The sequence below is a fragment of the Chelon labrosus genome (genome assembly GCF_963514085.1).
Source record: "Chelon labrosus genome assembly, chromosome: 16".
In the NCBI taxonomy this organism is placed as follows: Eukaryota; Metazoa; Chordata; class Actinopteri; order Mugiliformes; family Mugilidae; genus Chelon; species Chelon labrosus.
The window spans coordinates 18,508,567-18,533,799 of NC_140349.1; the positions used below are offsets into that span (position 1 = coordinate 18,508,567).

General features: G+C 44.2%; 1 protein-coding gene across 1 annotated transcript; it reads left to right on the forward strand.

Annotated features, from left to right (window-relative positions):
* The first annotated feature begins 10,127 nt into the window (after nucleotides 1–10,127).
* On the forward strand, nucleotides 10,128–16,569 carry heyl (hes related family bHLH transcription factor with YRPW motif like). Its single transcript, XM_084563763.1, has 5 exons — nucleotides 10,128–10,747; nucleotides 12,799–12,865; nucleotides 12,955–13,038; nucleotides 13,145–13,226; nucleotides 13,380–16,569. Exons 1-5 carry the CDS (start codon nucleotides 10,668–10,670, stop codon nucleotides 14,060–14,062), a joined length of 996 nt encoding a protein of 331 aa, XP_084419889.1. The 5' UTR covers nucleotides 10,128–10,667; the 3' UTR covers nucleotides 14,063–16,569.
* The last annotated feature ends 8,664 nt before the right edge of the window (nucleotides 16,570–25,233 follow it).

Here is a 25,233-nt window from a genome sequence, read left to right on the forward strand (position 1 = left end):
CGCTTTTATTTTTCTTATCCGTCCAACACTTCTAAAACATGTTTCATTATGCTCCCGACAGACCTCTGGGACTAACATTGCTGACTGTCAGTTACTGTGCCCATGACAGCCTGGTGTACATTCAACAATGATGCTTTGGTTACTCACCTTCACAGGCCTCTTAGGAGACCTTTGACCGTTTTCAAATTGTCCTTTGCTTGGGCACGTGCTGCCTCCAACTTTTTTTTTAACCTAACAATACTAAAAGGAATCCAATCATGCCGGAAAAATCATGCACCAACACTTACAATGCTTTGAGATTAAAACCTGCTTATATGCGGGGTTAGATTGCGCCCTTGAATGCAACAATTCCCCTATACCTTTCTTAGCTTGCTGAAAACTATTACTTGTGATGTTAAACAATACTGGAGCGCAAAACTGTCTTGCAGGGGTTGTGTCCACGTGAGTCAAAAACTTCCACTGTTGACCAGCGGAGGCGGAACATTTTGTGGGGGTTTACGATCGTCCTGACAGATCACAAAATGTAGTAAATTTGACTCGCCTGTGCTTTAATGCAAAATGCAGAGTTCTGCTGCAAACTGTATTTTTTTTGTACGCTGGCACAATATTTTTTAAACTATGTTACGAAACTCATTGACAGAGTTTTCAACCGTATTTATCTGCATGGGAATTCTTACTGAAATGTAAGTTCCCAAAAAATTATCTCTGTATTGATAAATTAACAGTAAAATAAATAACAAATCAGCACAGAAATGTGTTGGTTCATGTCAAACTATATGTTCTTAGCCTCAAATACATTTTTTTTCACTCTTCTGAGATAAATTCAATTATTTTCCCTTTGCAGACACATTGATATTGATGATGATGATAACGGTGACGGTGTTTTTGGGGGAAAACCTCCAAGCATCAGCCTCCCCTTTCACACTAAGTCCAGCATGCCGCTGCGTGACCACAGGCTGCTCGCGCCTGCCCACATTGTCTGCTCAAGAATACTTGTTTATTTGCTTTCCATTTCGGAGAGAAAATAGTTCCTTTTTTTATTTTCGGACACAGCAAGGGTAAACAAGTAGTTCCTTGAGCGCTGCACCACACCCTCTCAGCACAATCCACAGCTCTCAGAAGTGTTTTTACACTGATGGGTGCCGACCAGGCAACTTATTTGTTTCAGATATTTTCCCATGGCAAAGAGGCCGAACACAAAGGCTTCGTGGTGGCCCGGAGAAACCACGGGGTAGGCGTACATGAGCCTCCGCGCTCGCCCTTTTTTTGAAAATGAAATTTATGGCACCTCATAAAAAGTCTATTCATGCTTATAAGCACTAAATATAAACTACAATAAACCAGCAGGGTTTTTACTCAGTCCTTGTAAACTTGACCTGATGGGAGCGTTACGTCCGGCCGGCTGCAAGGCCAACCGTCAGTTGACCCAGCCGCCCTGCGCTAACACGAGCCTGTCCCAAAACAAAGCTGAATTGGGTTGAACTCTGGGGAAGCTCTGGTTGCTGACCTTCTTCTCACTGTGACTCAGGGAAAACACAAGGCCTTTGTTTTGGTCATTCGCCGACTTCGGGGCAGGAAACTCCCTCTCTAAAGACATTTCACGGCCAAGCAATCACGCTGGAGTTTCTACAGCGCTGCCCTATCTGTGTGGCAGTTTAATGCCGGTTTACACCCAGCAACCCCTTAGGAACAAATAACATTCATGATTTACGTTTGGGTTTTTGCCTATGATTATGATGGCGTATGATTTACTGATCGAAGCCCAGACAAGAAAGTAAATAGACGTAGAGATGGATGTTATGTAAGGCTGCATCCAGACTTGGGACCTCACTCATTGTGTGCGTTAGCCACTCGGAGACCCACGGCTGGCACAGAGGGCTCCAGCAGCACCCCTCTGGGTCCCTGTGGTCTGCGCCTCAGCACATAACAGCCACTTAGGCCGGCATTTTCCCAGGCTGAGACAACACACCACGGTGGCAGCGCGAGCCACAGAGAAGGCCTGATTAAAGAGTAGGGACAATGGAGGGAGAGAGAGACGGGGACCGTGGTGGCATTTTCCATCGCCGCCGCTGTCTCCTGGGGGGGACCAAGTATGTGTCGTGAAACGTTTGAATTATCCCAGAATCTCTGGAATTCAGACAGAGGCACCGCGGAGAGGACCCTCGACCAGGGATCAAAGAGCCTTGAGAGGAGTGCGGTGGACTGGTGGTGGAGTCGAGTACATGGGGGAGCATGAGTGTGTGTGTGCACGCTCGAGCGTTTCAGAAAACTAACTTGAAAAAAGATAAAAAGCAATGTTTGAATTTGAATCATATTTATGGCCGTATGGCTGACGATGCTTTCAAAAAAAAAAGTCATGTTTGACTTCTGAGGAGGCAGAGCTCGTTGTGCAATGAAATACAGGCGTGTGGTGTGTGTGTGTGTGTGCGTGTGTGTTGCCGTCCTTTTATCCCTCATGGGATCAGATAATGCAATCATAGCCAGTCATTGGAAGTCTAATACAGCGGGCGCCCCGCTTTAGTTTGGAGACGCCACTCTCTGTAGTGGCAGAGGAAGAGGAAGAGAAAAGCGAGAGGGGGAAACCTCGTCTCTCCCTTTTTTGTCTATCTCTCTGTAATTATCACTTAATGTTCTTCGCTAATCTGGAGACGTCTGTCTCTCGCACAGTCCTTTCTTCCCTCGCTGGAGAGGAAACGTATGAGTCTGAAATAAATCTGCCAGCCTTTTTATTATTGTATATTTAGCACCAGAGCAGAGTAGTAAATGGAGCCGTCCCAGACCACAAGCTTCCGGTAACGCAGGGCCGCACCGCTGGCTGGCTGGCTGTCTCTGCCACAGCCAAGTCCGAAGATCAAAGCCTCCCGTACTATATCCAGTCAGCTATTTGTCCTCAAGCACTGACCTCAAGCAACTTTTCATGTCTGAGAAAGACGGCGTGTGTTTATGCCCGATCTACATGTAGAGTGTATAGAATGAGTTCACCGTACAAGTATGCCTTTGAACGAGCCAGCTATGCATGAGCATCTGTCGTGTGTAGTTTTCGGTGTTGGTGTGTGGCTGAGCTTTGTGTATGTCGGCGTCTATACATATCTCTCTCTCCATATATATATACTGACATTGCATTTACATTAAAAATATGTGCACAATGAACTCAAGATCTGATAAAGCTATAAAGCAGATATCTGAATATGCAAAGTGAATATATTTCCTTCTTCTAACCCTAACCCTGCATAAAAAACCAGTTGACTTTTATCATGAAGGAGTGTCAGGAATGTATTTTGTTAGTGACGTTATAAAGTACTACTATTGATCATCAAAAATGCGACATCAAAACAAAACATGATTGACATTATGGTCATTTGTTTTTTCATCTGTTTGACTGAGCTCAGGGAGTAATGGATTAGGAAGGAGCAGCAACAGGAAGCCGCACGCGACAGGCTGCACACCTCCAACCTTTAAGCGAGGAAACCAACTCCTTTCACTGTGTCCGGCTGTGTAGTCATGCCGCATGCTGCAAAAACACAGATCACAGCTGCTCATGCAATTATGAAAAGGGACAATTAGCATCCAGCGACAAGAACAGATTTTGTAATTTTGCTTAGAATTCTGCAAACTCTACTTTAAAACTGGACTTGACGTTTCCACCACTGACGGCAGGTTTCGCAAAATCAGCTGCAACTAATATCGTTGAGACTGCCACTTTAACTTATGCATGAAAACATGATTACAAATGCGTGCCATCCTGACATTTGGCATGTGAAACCAAATGGGCAGTTGAGCTGAAACAGCAATCTAGATGTAACAGTTGAAATAGCCAGCTGAAAGCAAAAGATGCACACTAAAATAATATGTTGACGAAAGACTCCTAGAGTAATGCATAAACTGTTCAAGTGGGTAAAAGGTATGGATGGAGGAGTGAAAATACTTTTATGAATGGAATTAATGGTACAAATGCATCCTCTCAAGCAGTACTAGCACAAATTTAAACCGAATTTGCATGAAAAAGTGTTGCAATAATGATTACTTTTTTATAATTAATCGTTTTAAATAAGCATTTAGCTGCACTGAGCTCATCTGACAGCGCTGTGGGAGTGTCTGACAAAAAAGGTCGGGAGCAGCTGTGATATCTATCCAAGAGAGAGGCGGTGTCATTTCTTCTCTGCAAGTTTAAAGATCAGCTATCTCGATCCACTCTGGCGGTTTTATTGAGCATCAGTTAAAGGAACCCGGACAGAAATCAAGGTTCACTGCGGCCCTTATTTCATTTTAATAATAAAAGCCACTGCTGAGACCAATAAAAGCGCTGCCGGCTCCCCAAGGAGATGATAATGATGCTCGTCATTACCCACATCCTTCCTCCATCAAAGCCGTCCCTTCTTTCCGTGCACACTCACCGTAATCCCCTTCCGGGAACGCTAAAAATGACCCAGCAACGACGGCGGCAAGTTTTTATGTCGGTTTTTCGGGGGGGCTTACGCTTGCTCTTCCGAGCTGCCGTCAGAACGAGGTGCCAGCAGGATGCCTCCCTGATAAGGCCGTAATCTGAGGTGTAAAGTTATAAGAGGGATTTGGGAAGGTGAGGGCCTGTCAGAGAGAAGTCTGGGGCAGCGTGAAACAGTGATCGTGTACCACCGCCACCACCACTACTGGGTTTATGACTCTGCAAGAGCTCAACCTAGAATCCAATTTCTCCAAATCTATGCACACTCTTGGAGCAGCTGTGTGTGTTCTTTATGTTTTGAACGTCCCCTCGTATAGTTTAGAATGGCATGTTACACTCTAACAGAAATAGAAAGCTGATAAAGGAATTAAGCGCCACGTGACTCCGCGCAATAAAAATTAGTCCACCCCATAAACTTGAATGATAGTCAGCTTCCAAGTCAAAAAACGCTCCAGTAAAAAGCAGTTTTACAGTGGCTAATATTAGCCGAGTCTTAAACCCCCCCACCTCCACCCCAACCCTCAGCCATGCATGGCTGACGGGGGCACAGAGGATTAGCCCTGAACTCTTTGATTTTTCACTTTCTCCCCCTTTCTTCTTTTTTTTTTTTTTTCCTCCTCCTCGTCTTTCTCTGTGGCTCATAAAAGTTTGCGTCCTGCGTGTGATGTGGCAGAGGAGCAGTCAGAATGAACTGATTACGGACCACGGCCAACGTGCCTTTGAGTCATGGCTCTGAACAGCATTCTTGCAGCACTTAAAAATAGTAACAGTCGGCTTTTTCAGGTTTGTTTTTCTCATTGGAGGACTTTGGGGCATCATCCTCTGAGACTCAAATCATAACCAGATTCTTTTTTTTTTTTTTCACCGCCCACCCCCCTCTCCCTCCCCTTCCTCCAATTTCCTTTCATTTTGTTATTGGTTAGTTTGTTTAATCTTGTGAAGAAAATTGGCTTAGCGTGGGAAAGGCAGAATTCTTTAGGTTTTGTTGTTTTAGGGTTGTGTGCATTGTTTTGTTTGCTTTTTTTTTTTTTTTTCCAGCGCAGGAAGAAGAAAGTGCCACTTTATGCCAAAACCTCATGAAGTATAGATAAAAAAGAGCTGAGCCAGAGGGAGGCCACAACACCATGAAAAAGATATGGGCTGTCTAAGCAAAGAGCCTTACAAATGACGATCTCCAGGGGGAAACAAGGAGGGAGGTGGGGGGGGGGGGGGGGGGGGGGGGGGCGACATGAGGGAGGAAGAGGAGAAACAAATGTGGACGGATTGGTGGGAGGAGAAGGAAGATGGGTACTGGGGGGAAATAACGCAGAGCAGCGTGGGGGGGGGGGGGGGGAGGGACGAGAGGGGGAAACATTCCCCCATGCCCACATTAAAGACATAAAAAAGAAAACAAACAGAAAAACATGTCTGACATAAAGAGGCTGGTTTCCGCGGCGACAGCACAATGGCTGCCTGTGGCTCTCGGGGGCCTCGCCGTCCCGTCTGGGGCCCGGCACCAGCGAAAGTCACCGCAGTCACAGGGCCCATCAGCGTGTGTGTGAAACATGGTGAATGTCATCACAGGCCCAGTGCTGTGGGAACCGCCATGAAAGGGACCCCACTCGGAAGCCACAAAAGCTCCTTTCTGCTCCTTCTCTTCGGCTTTTAGCCTCTTTATTTATCTTTGCATAGGGGGAGCCGGATAAGGAGGGAGGACTCGCACTCTCCCTCTCTCTCACTCCCTCTCTCTCTCTGTTCTCTCTCTACGTCTCTCGCTCTCTGACAGACAGCATGACCCACGGCTACGGCCCTCCTGCCCTCTTGACTCCTCAAATCACAGCGGCGGCCACTCCAAAGATATACTGACAGCGTCTAACCGCGTTCCTCTGAGCGTTCATTCCCACCGTACATCAGCTCAGTCACATCATAAAAACACCATGCATCTTTTTTTTTTTTTTTTTTTTTTTTTTGAGCATTCTCAGGCATTGTCTCGTATATTCAGGTTAATCCGAGTGAATCGCGGAGACGGCCAGACATCCAGACCCACAGGTCCCAGACATTCCTTATGCGTCTGAAAGGCAGATAATTCCCTCATGGGTCCAGCCCGGACAGTGCCAAGCTCCTCCGGTGCCAGTTCCCATGCCAATCCAATCTTGATTCCAATGACTGAGCGGTCAGTCACAGGCCCGACTAGCATAATGGCCAATGAGAAATCAACTGATTTTGACTTTATACTGTATGTCGCTAGTAGTTGCGTGCTGCAGGGCATCATGCAGGGTTTCTTTGACGGCATTTGGCCTTTCACTAATCCTCCACAGGGCTTCTGGACAGTGAACGTTTCATTTGCTGGTATTTGATGATGTTTGAAAATTTTGGGGATCATTAACTTCCATTCAAATTTTCATTTGAAATGTGACCATCTAGGATTCGGTCCCTGTATTTTCACCATGAAACAAACCTTTCCTTGTTATAAACCTGCTTCAGTTTCAACACCACAGCACAAATCTTTACATTTCATCAGTCCTCAAAGCGGGGAATGGTGGCACACTATCGGAACGGTCGCCTAAAATCGGAACATGATTTTTGTAGCATTTTAGTCAAAGGGCTTAATCAGAACAAGAATCATACAAGTGGTAAAAAAAACATATTTCTGAGGTCGAGCACATTTTATGATTTCCAAAGAAAACTGTTTTCTTTTTTTTTCTTTTTTTCAGTTTTAGGTTTGCAGATTTACTGAATGACTTTTAACTTTTAAAATAAGCCTGTAATGAAAAGCTAACATTTGGTGAATCTGAATGATTACGTGCTTCATTCAATTTTTATTTATTATGTCTTCTAACTTGTTAGATATCATGCATTTTTTTAACTTTAATTTAATGTTTTATCGTGATATGTCTTTGGTTTTACATAGGGAATTAAAAAAAACAACATAAAAACATTTAAGTTTAAATGCAATCTGTTTTTCGGCCCTCATTTCAAACTTCCTTGCGCTCACCAGCAAGGGAAAACTAGTAAACTTGTTTCCCGTAGTACCATAAAATAGCCCTTGTCATTTTTATTGATGATGTTTGCTTCTAAATGTCCACTTTTAGGGAGAAATCAAAATACACTGGAACAGCTGTTTTGTTTTCTTCTTTTTTTATACATATATATTTTGATGGGTAACAGCTTTCTTCATTTGTCTCTTTACAGTGGTCTTTCTGCATTTTTTTTTCTCCTGCTGCTGAAAGGCTAGAGAACAAATAATCAAAGTCCAGCCATGCAGCGAGACGTGCGGCATCTGATCAGTGATTCAGTTTGACATGAACGTGGGGAAAAGTAACAAACAACACGTCCCGCTGAGCCGGTTCCATCTCACAGACTTTCAAACAATAGCAATAGTCATGCATCAGAAGCAATAATTGCAGCTGAGTGTTTGTGCCTTATAAATTGCGGGCGAGCACTGTCCACATTCGCGTGAGGGGAGCTGTGTGTGTGTGTGTGTTTGTATGAATCAGTTTTGTGTGCCTTTGTGTGTGTGTGTTTGTGTCTGTGTGCGCTGCATGTCCTTGAGCGTTCACACGTTCATATTTGAGCTGCGCATGTGTGCGTGTGTGCGCAAATTGTAAAAGTATGAGCTTGTTAATTTCAATAAGGGACGTCGCCTTGTTGTGGTTTGGTGGGAAGGGAGGGGAGAGGACTTGAAGTGGCCGACCAAGATCGCCAGAAATCTCCCAGAATTCCATCCCGCCACGCGGTGCCAGTTTTCTCTCTCTCTCTCTCTCTCTCTCTCTCTCTCTCTTTCTCCCTCTCTCTCTAATGTTTGTCTCCAAACACCCTCCCTTCACACACGCCTCCCGCCATGAAACCATTTTTATAATTAATGTATTTATTTATTCGCTCATCCTCTTAATTACTTTCCACTTCTTGCGTGTTTTCCGCGCGGCATCCTGGAACTTTTTGGGAGGCCCCAAACAACGATTGAAGACCGGAGTGATTTCATTTCTAAAAAATGATAAAGAGAGGGATCTTTGAAGAGAAGGAGAAAGGGGTGGATAAAAATAACAACAGAAGAGAAGACTGAGGCCTGACTTCATAGATGTCCCTTTCCTTTCAGGCTCTTTCTTTTTTCTTTTTTTTTTTTTTCCCCCTTCAGTTTTCTGACGCTGAAATGAGATCCAGATCTGAATTAAGGAATGATTGGTAATGAAAGGATATGTGGACGGGGCGGGGGCTGAGAAAAAGGGATTTCTCTTTTCTGTCAGTCCTGACTCATATTCACCACACTGCGAGCCCCCCGGTGATGGTCACACTGATTACTGACACTTGGGTATTTTTTTTTTTTTCTACAAACACACGCACATGCACATGTTTCAAGTTAGTTTACTACTTTACACACAGTTTGTGACGAGATGTCGATGGACGAGGCTAAAAATTAAACCCTGCGTGAAGGCAGAAGAGATTGAACCTGATTTTAGGAGCTTATTAAAAACTTGCATGGCCAAAAGACAGCTTTCTCGCTCGACAAATACACACAAAGGATCTCGCGCTCATACATTGTGCTATGTTTAAACTAACACACCCTTCCAGTCTGCCAGGCAGGAAGAGACACACTCAGCTGGGCATTGTGTGGAAGGGGGCATGCCACTTGGCCTCTCTCCGTCTTTCACACACACATATGCACACACTGCCGGGTCAGTCAGGCATCGCTCCCAACAACCGGCGCCTGGGTCTCATGTTTCCATGGCAATCTGCACCAGCAATCTTCCCACGGTGGCAGCGGAACCAAAGCGCTAAGTGTTGCAAGGAGCCGCTCGAGGTCGGGGTTTGCCCGCGCGCGGAGAGCGCTATCTTGTCCCGGCGAAGAGCCCAGATGTTCGGACACTCACTGGGCTGATTCCCCTCTTGACCCTTGGGTACCTGCCCTCGTGTCTCGCACACACAAAAGAGATTTTGGAGGAAGTTCAAAAGTCAGAGCCTGAGGTGTGATCTTGATGTCTTGATAATCTAAAGTCACATTTCTATTCTGCAGTTGCATGACTGGTTAATCAGTACATTATATTTCTTTGATACCCATCCAGCTTTACTTTAGGCTGTTAAAAAAATGGACTAATGGAGCTAAACTGTGATGGCAAATGTTTGAAAAAAGTTTTTAAAGCCTATGTTAAATCACCAATACAAAGATTTTATACCAAAACATGGGTAGTTTGGGGATTTTTCACGAATTGTGCAGCTAAACATAGACTTTTTTTGACATTTTGATCACTGCAATTGTGTTTTTCCTCTATTTCCCTATCTCTTTCTCTCACACGCACAAAGCAGCCCAGTAGCCCCATTCTTCCAGCCACCTGTGTGGACTGTGTGAGAGTGAGGCGTTGCGCATCGTCCCAACGCCGCCCCCCCCCCCCCCCCCCTGCAAAAATGATGGAGTGCTCGCACAGTTCATAATTCCCACACCCCTCACCTCTCTCCTTCCCTCCGTCCTGCTGCCATTGTGCAGCATAATTAGAGGAGCAGAAAGAGAAAGAAAGGAGGATGGAAAGAAGGAAGGAAGGAAGGAAGGAAAGAAAGCGGGATGAGATTGGAGGCTAATTGACTGAGGATGACTGGGCAAAGGGGTGGAAAGATAGGGCCAGTGTGTGTGTGTGTGTGTGTGTGTGTGTGTGTGTGTAGGGAGGAGGGGAGGAGGGTGACAAGCCGGGGAAGGGCAGATTAAAGGGAGGGAGGAGAGACAGGGAGAGGAGGCGGGGGAGCCGAAGCTGGCAACCCTGCCCCATTTGCCAAAGTGCTATTTTGTCATTGGGTGGCTGTGACAGAGAGAGAGAGCCAAGAGAGAAATAACAGACAGAGAGAGAGAGAGAGAGAGAGAGAGAGAGAGTGACTACGATTGGATGCCAGTGATAGAGTAAAAGACTAAAGCGGCTTGTGAATTTCCTTAGTTGTCATGGGCCCTTGGGGGTTGATCAAGTGGCACCGCTGACTCAGAGACAGACACATGAAGAAGCAACCAAACAAACACAAGTGACAAGAAGTAACTCAGGACAACAGGGCTTTTATAAGTCACAGCGCACGAGAAACAGAGAGCGAGGGGCACGCAGGGTGAGTGCTTTTTAAGTCCAGAGGGAGACGCTCCGCAGTGTGTTTGCCTCCACGCCGCAGAGAGCGACCGTCAGGATCACCCAGGTCCACCAGCCCATCATCCGGCCACCCGTCCATCACCATCAACATCATCATCATCAGTCCAGCCAGCGAGGAAGGGGGCAGAGAGATGAAGAGACCTCACGACTACAGCTCGCCGGACTCGGACACAGACGAGTTCATTGACGTGGGACAAGAGGACAGCTACTGGTGAGCATCCGACCAGCCACACCTGAGATTCTAACACGAGCCCCCCCCCCCCCCAGTCACTGTTTCAAAAGGGAAACCACACAGCTGCATGTAGCAGAGAAATGCAAATTCACTCGTGAACGTGATTCAAAATCTGAGATGAGTTCAGAGACGGCGGGAAAAGTGTCAGTTCTGAGGGCCAAGCAGCTGATGTGGCGTTTGACAAAATAGGGAGGATTTTGTGATTTGTGTCATTTAAAGCTTTCTGAGTTCACATCAAAGATTTTAATGCTTGCAGGATTTTCATAAAAAAAAAAAAAAGAAACTAACAAGACAAAACAAAAAAACATCCCCCAAATCTTCCAATTAGTTTTAAATTGACGTGTTTACTGAGTTTCAGACCACACTTTAGTCTCTTTCTAAACACATTTTGTGGGATCACTTTTGCCTTTTGCTTCTTTTGCATGCATCACAGTCAGAGGAACGTAGTAAAAAGTGCGTTAGGCCTCTCAAGTCCGAGGCAAGGCGACGGGCTGGAGTCAAAAGCAGGATTTTCTTATTTAATAAATAAGAAAAATTGAATTGGACGAATAGGGAATTTAATAAAGAAGAAAAACGTCTTTGAGATCTTTTACGGAAAGTTTTGTAAGTCGAGGTTCACAATATTTTTTTTAATTTTTTGGTTACAAATTACTGCCAAGCAGTGATATTTATTTATGTCTACTTTTTTTACGTCACGTCAATATGCAAAAAGGGAAAACTCAGTCCGTCAAATTAATACGAAAGCGGGAGAAAAGCATGCACCTCATCAAATGCATTCGGCAGAATTTTGCAAGAATATTTAATGCACACAGACAGATTTGCAGCATCCTATCACATACGCTCACTGCTATTTAAAAACAACTTTGCTTTATTTGTGACATTTAGTCCGTGGTCGAAGATGAAGATGCAGATGTTTTAAAAGTTGATTCATCTTTTCAGGTTTACTATATTAAGGGTTAGGATTATTTGGGTTAAAAGATTAGGGTTAGGGGTTAGGGTTTTTGTTAAATATTAACATGCATGATTAATATGAAAATAAAAAGCTTGTAAAGCAACGGTGTAGCGCTAAATACAAACTCAAACACTTTGTAAAAAGAAAGAAAATCTTTAGCCTTTCATCGCAAATGTTATTTAACTGCAGCCCATTACAAGTAACTTGATTCAGTGTTGTGGAAAACGGCTGATAAACAGTAAAATTACCCTGAGCCTGTTTAAAAGTCATTATTCCGTTTTTTTGCTTTTTAGGTGAATTAGTCAGATTCCTTGGCTTGCATTACAAGACATCTGGATTAAAGGGAGCATTCATTAAAGTGTATTTGTGCATCTACAGTTTACAAAAACTCATCCACGCCAGCGCTGGTTACATCACAGGCCCTGAGCAAGCCAGCAACACTAAAGACGGTTTTGATAAATGAAATTGCCATGTGACATGCAAACAGAAGACAGTGCTGCCTTTTCAAGTCAGCACCATCAAACGTAAACCTAAACAAAAACACACAGCTGAACTGGCAGCCTTCATGTTAAAATCTAATAGAAACGCAATAATTCTCTTGTGGGGCAGTTAGGAGGGAACTTCAAGCTGTCAGCCTCTTTCAGGCCTGTAAGATGAGAGTTCACAAACAAACACAATCCACATTGAGTGACTGCACTCGGAGCGGCTCAGATCCTACGCTGCATGTTGGAGCCCCATGCGAGCGAAAGCATCGCCCCGGGGCTATATAATCATCTTTCTAAAAGTGCTTTCGCTCACATGGAAAGGAGAACAGCATGTCATTTTACTGAGCCTAATGTCCAGAAACGCATTAAGCCAAAAACAATCTCATCTTCCCTCCTCTCCCGGGCACCCCTCTGCTGTTCTGTGCCCAAACAATGAATTAGATTGAAGGGGTCTGATGTGCCATCCTGCCTCTGTGTCATATTAAGAAGGGTAATAATAACAATATGCAGACGAATCAAAGTTACCATGTCTTCTCCCTGTGCCAATCCTCCCATCTCTCCCCTGCTTCTGTTACTCTATCTCCATGGTGCAGTCCAGTCACGGGGTCCATGTCTCCAGGCAGCGCCTCACAGATTCTGGCCCGAAAGAAGAGAAGAGGAGTGAGTGGATTACAGCTTTGGATCTTAATCAGTTTAGTCTTGTCTCTTTGGTTGGCGCTGAACGTCCCTCTGCTCCTCTTGTTTTGTAGATCATAGAGAAGAGGCGCAGGGACCGGATCAACCACAGCTTGTCAGAGCTCCGGAGGCTGGTGCCAAGCGCTTTTGAGAAACAGGTACCGGCTTACGAGAAGGGAATTAATTAGGATCCCTACAGAATTTGAGAAAAAATAAGAATGAGAATCGTGCTCCTGAATAAAATGTGGCTAATTTTGCTTAAAGGGTTCTTCTAAGTTGGAGAAAGCTGAGATTCTGCAGATGACAGTGGACCATCTCAAACTGCTGCATGCCATGGGAGGAAAAGGTGACAAGAGTCCCTGCAATACAGCTAAAAAAGGAATTAAAATGAATCAAAGAGCTGACAAATAGTGATTTACTGTCCTTCTATTTTTTTATGACTAAATGCATTCCATTAATTTTACTCAGCGCATGACTAAACTTTGCTTTCCTCTCTCAGGATACTTTGATGCAAGGGCTCTGGCAGTCGACTACAGGACCCTGGGGTTCAGGGAGTGTGTTGGAGAGGTGGTTCGATACCTCAGCTCGCTTGAAGGGGAGTCCCCGGACCCTATCGGAGCTCGCCTGGTCTCCCACCTCTCCCACTGCGCAAGCGAGCTCGACCCTCTTCTCCTACAGTCGCCCCCAGCCTCCACCCTCCCCTTCCCTCCTTGGGCATGGGCGTCCTTCCCTCAGATCTCCCCCGCCTCGCCGGCCTCTTCCTCTCCTGCTTTCCCCAGTGGGCGAAGGGATCTGGCTCTGCTGGGGACCTACCCGTCACCCGCCTCCCTCCGCCTCGCCCCTCTGGCCGGGTGCCAGCAGGGTGCGCCGCCGCTCCTCGCGCCAACGGCTTTGGCCGCCGTCCACAGGGTGCCCTCCCACACGGCGTCTCCCGCCCTGGCACCCTCCAGACCGACCCAGCCGTCCCCTCACAGCACCACCAGGGCCTCACCTCTACCTCTCCCCACCCCTTCCTCTTCCTCTCCTTCTACCTCCTCCTCTTGTACTTCATCATCTTCTGCCCCTCTGCAAGTGTCTTTCAGGCCCTTTGCACCTCTGGGATCTCCCACAGCCCAGCGAAGGGGCTTGAGCGGATCAGCCAAGGCGGCCCAGGGATGGGGGACTGAGATCGGAGCTTTTTGAGGGGCAGCTCGAATTTTTTTTGTTTTCCAAATGGACTCTGTACAGTGGACATGGACCTCCCATGTACACCATGTAGCAAATATGATACCTTTGGGTAAAGAAGTATTGAACGTTGATGATTGTCTCATTTGAGGGATTCTAAAAGCCATATCAGACAATGGGTGAAGATTCAGATTATCACAATCATATATAATGGGATGATGAAGGAATGTGAAGGAATATATTTGAATAAATCCATGTACATGATCTTGCTTGACAAACACACACACGGAAGAGTGTCAAACAGAGCCATGTATAAAGTATATCGCTCAACAGTCTTTGGTTGACTTTGTACTGATCACTGAACTGTGATATTTCTCCCTTTGTTTTCCCAAGACATTTATACACTTGATTCATTTTCCATCTTTTCTGACGAATGTTTGACAAAAAAAAAACTTTATAAAGTGCCTTTGACTTTCTTCGTGTTCACCTTTGTTTTTAATCTCTCGACTGTATGCGAACATGTAACTGCAGCTGTGTCATCTGCTACCAATACAAATGCAAAAGGAATGGTTGCAAAAGAATTACCCGTTTATTCCTATCAGCCATGTCTGCAAACACTGCATGCATGTTCCCCAGCCGTAACCCCCTCGGTGTCTGAGCTGTCTCCAGCGATGGCTGATGGGAGCTGTGGTCTTGTGGCTGCGGAGGATAAACATGGTGGGAGATGGTGATGTTTTTGGGATGCCGCGGCGAGGCAAACAGACCCATCACTTTACCCTCTAATTGGCAGTCCCCTGTAATTAACTTTACCCTCATATCAGTCAATGTATCTTCCTCTCCTCTGCTGTCTCTCTGCCATTCTTTCTCTCCAATCTTGTGGTACACCAGCGGATATCTTCTCTCCCTGCTTGTCTGCGCCACTGTCTCCTCAACAATGGACAGACAGAAAAGAAGTGGGCAAGAGGGAGGGATGGAGAGAGACCGAGAAAGGGGAAAACAAAGACAGAGATCTGAAGGTCTGTGGTCGAGTGACTGATTCGGCGTAGACGCTCAATAACAGGCTGGGAGGGAGGCAGGAGACAGGGTTAAATGGAGATGAGAAGGACTGTGAGGGTTTAAAAGGACAGGGGGAGAAACAGTGTGAATCACAGAGAGGCGGCCAGCACGTACGGGGCGGCACAAGTAACCCCTGAACAATGATGAATGACAGTTGCAACGAGTTGTTTCTCAAGAAGATCAGAATAATTGTGCCGTGCTTCACCAAGAGTGTTCCTGGGGGATGAGAGAGCAGAGAAGAGTCTTGTGTGTGTTTACTGCTGGAGAACGCTTTGATCTACTTCAGGATGCAATGTCTGTGGTCTGCGGTCCAAAAATGTGTGTGTTCCGCAAAGTGCATATTGTTTATTTGAGTGAGTGTGCGAGTGTGTTCTCAAGCCAGTCTCATGTGCTTTCTCCCCTTGTGTGTGTGCGTGTGTGTGTGTGTGTGTGCGCTTCGCCGAGTGTTTTGTTTATGTGGTGTGCACACATGTCGTGTGTGTGAGTGTGTGTGTAATGCGAGTATTCAGGGCTGGCGTCAGGACTGAACCGCGGTGACGGCGTGGCTCTCGTGCGAGGCCGGCCGGCGGTCGGACGGACGGTACGGTGGTGGAATGTTTGTGGAGGGTGCATGCAAACGCACACACACACACGCAGACGACACACAAACATAGACGCACACAGGCTGGCTGGCACTATTCTAGCCTCTGAGTGGAGGAGCCAGAGTCACCACCACAGCTTCCAGGAAGGACAACCACAGTCACACTGCGCTGGGTTTCCCACGGGGGGAGGGGAGGCCGGAGGGAGCGGCGAGGAAGGAGGGAAAGGAACATTGGAGAAAGGAAGCGCTGCGTGCTTGTGTGTCTGTGTGTATGTGAGGCAAGGGGGCATGGTACAGGCTGAATGAGGAAAAGAGGAGGGTTCAGTCTGCAGGGAGGGAGGAGGGAAGAAGTGGGAAGGGGAAAAAAAGCAGGAAGTGAAAGGACATTTTTCATCTGTTGTGTGAATCTTTTTACCTGGTCAAATGTGTGCGGCTTTATTTGAGCACATTTCTTCAGTGCAGATTAAACGTTGGCCAGTATATTTTTAACTCAAGGAGGAGCCAACCGTGGTGATTCCTGAGACAACGGGAATCAGTGCCTTGAACACATGCATGGATCAGCTGAATTCTTCTGAGCATAATAATTGTTAGAATCAAATGAGCTGCAAAGTTGGCTTGTTTTAATTAAATTCTGGTCTGTCCAGGTCTATATTACTCAAGGTGTTGGCCTGGCCTCCCAATTCACTATATCCCAAACTGATGGAGTATCTGTGGGATGATCCACAGAGGGCCCTCCCCTCAACCCATAGGACCCAAAGGCCTCCCACTAACAACATCCTGTTTCCAGACACCTGACACCCTCAGAAGGTCCATGTCCATTCTCTGATGAGTCACAACTCTTTTCGAGGCACAAGGGAGACCTACACAATATTAGGAAGGTGGTCATAATGTTATGCCTGATGGGTGTCTAATTATCTGCCAGGATATTAAAAACCCTCCTGAAGTCCGTTATGTGGCATTTGGGGTTGTGATCATTTGAGTTCATGCTTGTACATTTCAGATCCACTGGGGGAGTGAATGGACTGAACATAATGAGAGCAGCAGTGGTTTACGCATATGTTTCAGTGACCTCTGCTGTCAAAACTACCAAAGTACTGAAAAAGCATGTTTATTTTCTGCTCCACATGCAATCCTCGGCAGCATGTCTGCAAACACACACCCACACATTTACAGTACATTGACGGTTCACAAACCAAAAACGTGTTAAGCGTTTAAGTACTCAGGAATCTATAAGAATATCCAGCCAAAGAGCTATCAAAGCGTTAACAAGGACGATTTGGTTGTGCAGCTCACGTTAATCAGAACTCTAATCAGAAATGTGATTGGTTAAAGGAACAGCGTCATTACAATGTATTTCAAGCTTCATCAGCCTGCAGTTTTAATTCTGGAGGCCCAGGCAGATTTCTTTGACTCCGGCAACACGTGATGGCTGAAATATGATTGGATAAAAGCTCTAAAGTTACACTGCCAGAAGGGCCACAGCTGAGAGACAGACAAGACATAAAATGAAAAGAATAGGCTAAAGGGAATAATTAGAAGAAGATAAATGGGAAAAAAATAAAATGTAAGTCAGTGATTTTGATACAGTTTAGGCGACCAGAGAAGGCTTTGCTGGCCCTGACGGCCCACCACTGCCTAACCCTATCCCCAACAGACTGGTAGGAGTTGTAGAGATGCATCCCCTTGTGGAGTGTTGTTGAGGTTAACATGTGAGCAGCTAGGCTTCCAGAGGCATCTGCATGGACCTTCGCAGATCTAGTCAGATGACGAAATTGACATCACACAGACTTTTGCAGATGTGAAAGGTATGGGCTGGCCCTGAAGCTGTCCATGGTGGGACCTCAAGACTGCACTGTAAGTGACTCATACCACGGGTGGTGTCTTTGTTTAATGATTCTGTTCTGTTTTAACCAAGGCCTGTGGTCCACAAGATATACCGTGTTTCTCTAATGTGTCTGTACAGCTTCTCCGTTTTCTCTGTTGTTGTGAGCCCAGAACTGTAGATTTCTGATTGTCTTTAGAGAGAAAAAATTCTCGGCGTGTGTTTTTGTTCATTTTTAAATTTTATTTATTTATTTTTTATTTTTTAATAGAATATTATCACCCAGGGATATTTTGAGCTGTTTGTTTTGAGCTGCATGATCGGTGCTCAGCTGTCTTGTCCGATCAAAGCCACCGGATGTCACCATTAGCATTGATTTGCCCTGCTCAAGTCAATTTAGTTTGCAACAAAAAGTGAGGTTCAGGTTTGAGAGGCTGTTGGGTGGTTAAAATAGCCATTCACATCAATCTTTCATTTATTATGCAATTGTATTTTTGTCATCATACCCATTCCTGTTTGTAATTTTGGCCCCTTTTTACCATAGAATCTGGCTGCGTCAAATAATGAAATACCCTCGACGAAACATAAGATAGGTATGCTTCTGACTACAAGAAAATGCAGTACATACATCACAAATGCAGCATTATGTAAAACAAAGTATAAATGCTTGCATTACTGATTTCTGCCGTGCCCTCATGCCTCCCAACCTGAAGGCACCCTTTCTTTTTCTCTTATCCTTTCTTGCTTAATAACAGTAGTGGAGTCAGGTGTGGGGAGTGGCCTTACCAGCTGCCTGTGATCTACCATTGACACTAATGGAAATATCAGGCTTGTACTCCACCACATGACCAGATTGTAGTCTCAGTGATTACTTCAGATGCAGTTTGGGTGTCCTTGATTTTCTAATTTACCCATATAAATGTGTGCCCATGTGATAGACATGTCCCGCAACTAGAGAACAACATCACTGAGAATCTGCACGTTGTTACATGTTGGTTTATCTGACATTTTTTCCTCCTGATAAGGACATGCTGATGGTAACCAAGTTGATATGAGCAGTGACAGAAAACCAAAAACAATTTGCTAAAAGGCAATAAAACAGGGACGAGCTGCAGACTGTGGTGCCAGTATCTTAAAAAAATTGGCCCCATAGGAGTATATGATATGACTAACTAACAACTAATCCCCATAACGGAAACAACTGGGTCGAGGAAATGTGATCATGCAAAGTGTCCGCATTGTCTCCTTATTACTGAACAGTGATCATAAATGCAAGCGACCATCTGTGGCATGCTCCGTATAAACAAGTGTGACCCTTGGAGGCCCTAACTCCAAACTTCGAGACCTGCTGCTAATGTCACCCTGCCTTGATTGGGCCGAGCGGTTTCGCCAATAGGAGAGGTTTGCAATATTAGACAGGTGGTTTTAATGTTATGCATCTCCAGTAAAGGAACACAATGTTACAGGTAGTGTGCTCACACATCTAGTCATTTATCTCCCCCACAGTGCATGGATCTTTGGAGGTGTCATTTATTTGGGTTTTTTCCAAACTTTGATGCACTGCAAAATGACTGCAAAGCATTGTGGGAACTAGTCCATGATGCTCAAAACTTTGTATAAAATTTGACCAGTGTTCACACAAGTATTCATGATACTGGAAATGTTCAAGTCAGTATACCAGTCAGTAGAAGGTGCTGAGAAATGAGGGAGGAGCTGTGGACGTAAATCTGATATTTATTTCCATTTATGATCAGTTGAGAAATGCACAGAAGTGTAGTTTTCATCGCAAAGCATTACTCTTCATTTACTGCATGCAGGTGCATTTCCAAGTTTAAATATCTAATTTCAAAGTATGAACTTGGATTAGTCACTTCATACTGTATTGATGCTGTTTCTCTCCACTGAGACAATACAGTTTTGTGAAAACTGACTTTCAAGCCAAAAGCAAATTGAGTTTAAATTAGGTTTCATTGAAAACAGCCAGTTCTGGAAAAGAAGGAGACATGAATACAGAGAGAAGAATGCGTGTTTGTCAGAAAGAAGAGTAAAAAAAAAAGGGAACGCAAAAGCTCAATAGGAAAATCATTTTTGGTTCAATCTAGACATCTGTGTGCGTGTGTGGGTGTATGTGAGTAGATCACACTACACACAGTTCTTCAGGGTGAAGCCAGACACGACATTGGACAGTTTGGTGATTTTGGGAGGAACAGGTATGGTGATGACACGCTTCAGGTAGCAACGGCGCCTGGAACACCAAACAGTCATCATTTAAACCACTGGGAATCCAGTTGTCAGAAAATTACAAAGAATGCCACAAAAATTATTTCTTTGAGTATTTAAAAGGGCTTGTTTAAGAAGGTTTGAATGAATAAGTTATACTGTACCAATATTTCGAGTCAGAGAAGTTTTCATTGACGTAGGTGTAGAACTGGCAGTCAGGGTCATCAGTGCACTTTCTCTGGCATGTTTCAGCATCATCCAGCAGCTCAAAGCGAATGTCAGAACCTCGGAAATCTACTCCTTCATGAGCCACCTTAATCCAGTCTGTTAGCAGACACAAACAGGATTAAACAGGATTAAGGTTTGATCATTTCTATCATGAGTGACTCAAACTAAGGTGACATTTGTTAAGATGTTTGATTTGAGACTACACATGTAAAGTCACCATGTTAGAAGCCACCAGAGATCATAAAAGTCATTAGGGTACATCATCTGGTAACCATCGATGTAAGCCTGGTTTCATGTAATTGTGTATGACTAACAAGTCATGTAGTAGACATTCAGTGCAGTGTGATTTTTTTTTGTGCTGTTTCTCTTTGTGCAGTCTTGATAAAGAATTGTGCATAAACATGTAAAATGTGCTTGGAGTGGTATGCTATTCAGACACAGTTCTGTGATATCACATAGTGAATGTCTGTAGATCATTTTGTTCCAATCCATCTTGCCGCTGTTGAGATATTTCATCAGATAAGTGAAAGACGGACTGATCAGGTGACCCACTAAAGGACCAATATTGCCATATTGCTAGTGCTCATCAGTGGTACATACTGTTATCACTCCGGCAAAAGCGTGCTGGTATCCCCGATGTAACTCCTTCTTTGGCTTTGATCACCATTTCATTTGGATTGTTCTTCAAGTAACAGGTGAGGTCAGGGCTGCGTAAGTAATGAGAATGAACTGAGCAAAATTGTGTCTAAAGTTTGACATATCATAAAGTGTTGAACCTTTTAACCCATTTGCCACATGAGAGAGAAAGTGAGAAGAGAATGTTATAAGTATTCCACTGTAAAGGCTCTTTTAGGGTACTGCTGGACATAGACGGGGTACTGCTGGACATAGTCGCCATAACCTACGCAGGTAGCCAACATTGGTGCGAGCCATTTATATTTGTGAGCTTGTGAGTCTGACTTGCTCTGTAAAAATGGGTGTGGGTGTGTGTGGGTCAAACACATACACTACCTGTTGTAGGAGTAGTAGGTGCAGAGAGGATGAGCCGAGCACAGTGTCTGACAGTGTTCAGGAGAGGCAGACGGAAGATTCTGGATGTCATTTCCTGGAATTTCAGTGCTTGGAAAAAACTTGCTGTCACATGCTGAATGAAACATAAGTAATACAATAAGAAAACATGCACAACCACCTGGAGACAGGTCCATAATGCAAAGACTTTGAATTTGATGTTGTGTACCTGCAGTGAAGTCTTGAGTTATTTGCACTTTGTGGGAGAATCCGGATATTACACCAGCCTTTCTTTCTACAATAGGAGTCCTCGGTACATCAAAGCTGAATTTAAGATGACACTTGTACCTGAAACAGAACAAGAAATGACACCGTTATTGAATCAACGTCATTCCACTCTGCTTCTGCCAGCGACAGATATTCCTTCAGTCATCTCGGACATCCGAAAAACAAAGCGTAAACAGGGGCAACTGGACTTGTTGGGTTTACTTGAAGATGCTTCACCACTCATCCAAGTAGCTTCTTCAGTTCTAAATGACGGGTGGCAAGTTTGGGGTTTTACTAGAAACATCTGCGGTTGGTGCCCACTGAAACTTACATGACTAGGGTCTGTAACAACCAGAGACTCACCAGTAAATGGTACTCTAATACCCCATTATTGGCCCGAGACTCCAGACTCAAGTTGTGAACAAGGGTGAAACCTTTTGGGGACAGATGTTTGGACTGTGTTGTAAATGGGACTTTTGGACCTTATGGACAAGTAAGAAAAGGAAGAAAACCACATCAGAAAGGTTCACTTGTTGATTATGTAAATCTTCTGTTTAGAAAAACGTTTTGGATTCTGTGTCCTAAAATGTTGTAGTGGAGTAGATAGAGTAGTGCAGCTGTAGTTGCAGTTATAGTATGTTTTTGTGTGTGTCTAGTCAGCATATATGTAGCACAATGGGACTAGGAGAAACAGTGTTTCACACTGTTTTTATTAACACAATTATTGTGGACGTGACAATAAACAGGACTTGGATCTTGAATCTCGAATCTTGAAAAACACTCAGAGCACATGGATATCCAAACTGGGCCTCTATCGAAAGCACAGAAAGACATCCAAGAACGGAGGTAAGAGAACAACAACAAGAGGAGAAATGTTCACCATCATGCCTTGGGTGGAGTATCGGAGAAACCCGGGAGAAGTTTCAATAAACACTGCACACCCGTTCACTTCAAACCCGGTAACACACTGAGGCAAACTTGTTCAACTCCAAAGACAAAACATTTACGCAAAATCAGAGCAGTTCAGTTCATGCAGTTCACCGCTGTGAGGGATGTAAAAACTTGTACATTGGGGTAACTAAACAATCCATTCACAAATGGGCAGCCAACTCTTCAGGCCAGGACACGTTTAAGCCGTGCACAACATTCAACTGTAATAAATAAAGCATCACCGAACATCTTTATAAAGCGCTCATCACAACCCCATTCCTCAAGAAGGTTGATCTCAGCTGAAAACATTACAACAGCCCTGTCTTCAAAAACTAATCTATCTCTTTAAACTGCAGCGTCACGTTACGAGGTCCAGATTTACCTGTAGTTATCTGGTGTGAAATCCCCTGTCAGAAAAGTAAAGAACCGACAGCCAGGGTCATGGGTGCAGGCCCTCTGACATTCCTCATAGTCGGCCGTGAACAAGAACCTGTAGTCTGCCCCAGGGAAGTCCACGTTCTGGTACACTTCAATTAGGCAAGGTTCTAGCACAACAGACACAGAGAGATAAGGAGAACGTGACCATACAGTATGAATTAATGATGGTTATTGGAATAGTTTGACAATGTTTGTCAGCTTGCTTGGGTCAGGGGTGCAGTGTTTGAGAGATTCGCCAGAGGTGACGCCCAGCAGTGGTTTCTTGGCTGGAGTCGGATTGGACTTGAGGTAGCAGTAGAAGTGCCTGCAGATACATTATTATTAGGAGTATATTTTTTTAAACAATACCTCAAAACTGTTGTCAATATTACAAATTCTTGACAACTAGAAGTTTGATAGTTAAGATTTAAAAAAAATACTTTATCACACAGTTTTTCAGGACAGAGTTCAAGATTGACTTTCCTTGTGTGGTCTTCTGAAGAATTTTAAATCAAATGCGCCACTCTTTGCAAGTATCACTTAAGTGTTTGTGACCTGTTATCTGTGGTCCAGTCAGGTCGGATGAAGGTGAAGAAGAGGCAGGCAGGGTGCTGGGTGCATAGCTGCTGACAGTGCGCCACATCAGGAGAGTATAGGAACATTATGTCCCCTCCTGGAAAATCCACGTTCTCGAGAAGGTTCCGATTACATTCTGAAGAAATACAAAATGGCATTGTTTAGATTTCCAAAATCCAAAAATCTAAAAATACTGACACTCTGTCAGGCCATACAGGGTGTTACGGCCCAGCTCTACTAGGGGACGAGGGAAGCAATATTAAACCAGACTGAATAGGTTTTTGTTAAGGCTTATTGTTTTCAATAACTAAATATAGGCCGAGTCCTTTCTAAAAATAAAATCTCAAAAGAAAAACCTCCTTATCTAAACTCAAAACACATCAGTACACAACACCCCGAGCCTATATGTGTCTATACAAACAATAGCTATTCAGAGTGAACCAAAAGGTGTTTAAGTGTGAAGTTGAGCTCTTAGACCGCAAAACAAAGTGCTTAAATAACAAAGTTCTCACAAACTAAATGCTTCTAAGGTAATTGTAATAACGATAAGCACAAGTCACAATACACGGTTCTGTACCATACAGTCTATGTTCGGTATACCAGTTTTGGACAAAGTGTCTGAGTTCTGTTTTAGTTGACATGAAGTCAGTATGATGTTTAAATAGGACCCCAACCAATCAGACAACGGTAATTCGAAGGGGCGTAGCGATGAGTCTCCAATGGCAAATGAGGGACAGCCACAGTCTATGGGGACAGCACAGGGAAATCTGTATTACTGACAACTGACGGAACAGAACAGAACAAGAGCAGAAAGTTAGAGTTAACTACACCTTGCAAGTCAAGAAGACCTCAGTCCAAAAGAGAATTTGGACATAGAATTAGGTCCTCTTGACTCGTGCTTTGGCTTGGCCACTCCAGGATATTCACCTTGTTGTCTTTAAACCATGTCTCTGTAGCCTTCGCTGTATGCTTCAGGTTATTGTCTTGCTGGAAACTAAATATTCTCCCAAGTCGTAGTTCTCTTGCAAACTCAATCAGATTTCCCTCCAGGATTTCCTTATGTTTTGCAGCATTCATTTTTTTGCCATAGTGTTGTATAAGTGTCTCCTCCAATGGTCAAAAAGCTCCATAGAATCTTCTTCCTGTTGACCTCGGCATCTTCTTTGAGATATAATATGAGCTTTCTTCAACAGTGGCTTTCTTTTTGCTGCTAACAAACTTTGACCCGTGCAACCGTTGTTGCATGCAGAGTCTCTCCTGTCTCATCTGCTGAAGCTTTAAACTCCTTTAGAGTCGTCATAGGTGTCATGGTGGTCTCTGTCACTAGTCTCATTGGTCCCTTGGTTTGTGAGGACGGTCCGCTATAGGCAGATTTACATGTGTGCCGTCTTCCTTTCATTTCCTAATGTTAGATTTAACTAAATTCTAACAAAATATAAAAAAGAAGTATGTTTAGTGACTTTTTTATATGCATCCTTCCTGTGGAGTTATATTTTTGAAAAACATTTTCTCTGAGTTGTTTGGGGTGTTCTTTTTGGTGTAATTGTAGCCAGGGATACAAATTCTGGTAGACATCACTTTGTAGAAATCGGTTTTCACTGTGACAGTAAAGCGTTTTTCTTGTAATTTCATATAGACCACATTATTTGACCATGATTCCATTTCTAAAAGTAATAAAAACAATAACTCCTATCATTACAATATATAGTGTAAGTATGTCTTACCTTGACTAAAGGAAAGGCTGCAGAGGAAGAGCAGGCCCAACAAACGCGTCACCATCCTGTGTGTTTGGCTGATACACTGATCTGCAGAGAAAATGAGATTCCTAAAGCAGAACAACAATTTAAGAGTTTCTAAGAGTGCATATAAGGGGTTATGTCAATTCAGGTTGACCAAAGGTCTATTTTGCACATCAGATCTGTTTGCACAGTTGATTGTTCATACATTCAGTGACTCAGTTGCAGTGGACTAATGTACAGCAACATACCATGTGCTTAAAGGGGAACTACTGTTTTTTACAACCTGGACCTTATTTCTAGCATAAAATACGATCGTTTACTCACCCAAATAACTTTTGTGTCATTT

What these genes read in the sequence shown, in the direction of transcription:
- heyl (XM_084563763.1), top strand. Translation starts at nt 10,668, where the DNA reads ATGAAGAGACCTCACGACTACAGCTCGCCGGACTCGGACACAGACGAG. An exon ending in GGACAAGAGGACAGCTACTG is followed by an intron (nt 10,748 to 12,798) that starts GTGAGCATCCGA and finishes TCCATGGTGCAG; the next exon opens with TCCAGTCACGGGGTCCATGT. An exon ending in GCATGCCATGGGAGGAAAAG is followed by an intron (nt 13,227 to 13,379) that starts GTGACAAGAGTC and finishes TTCCTCTCTCAG; the next exon opens with GATACTTTGATGCAAGGGCT.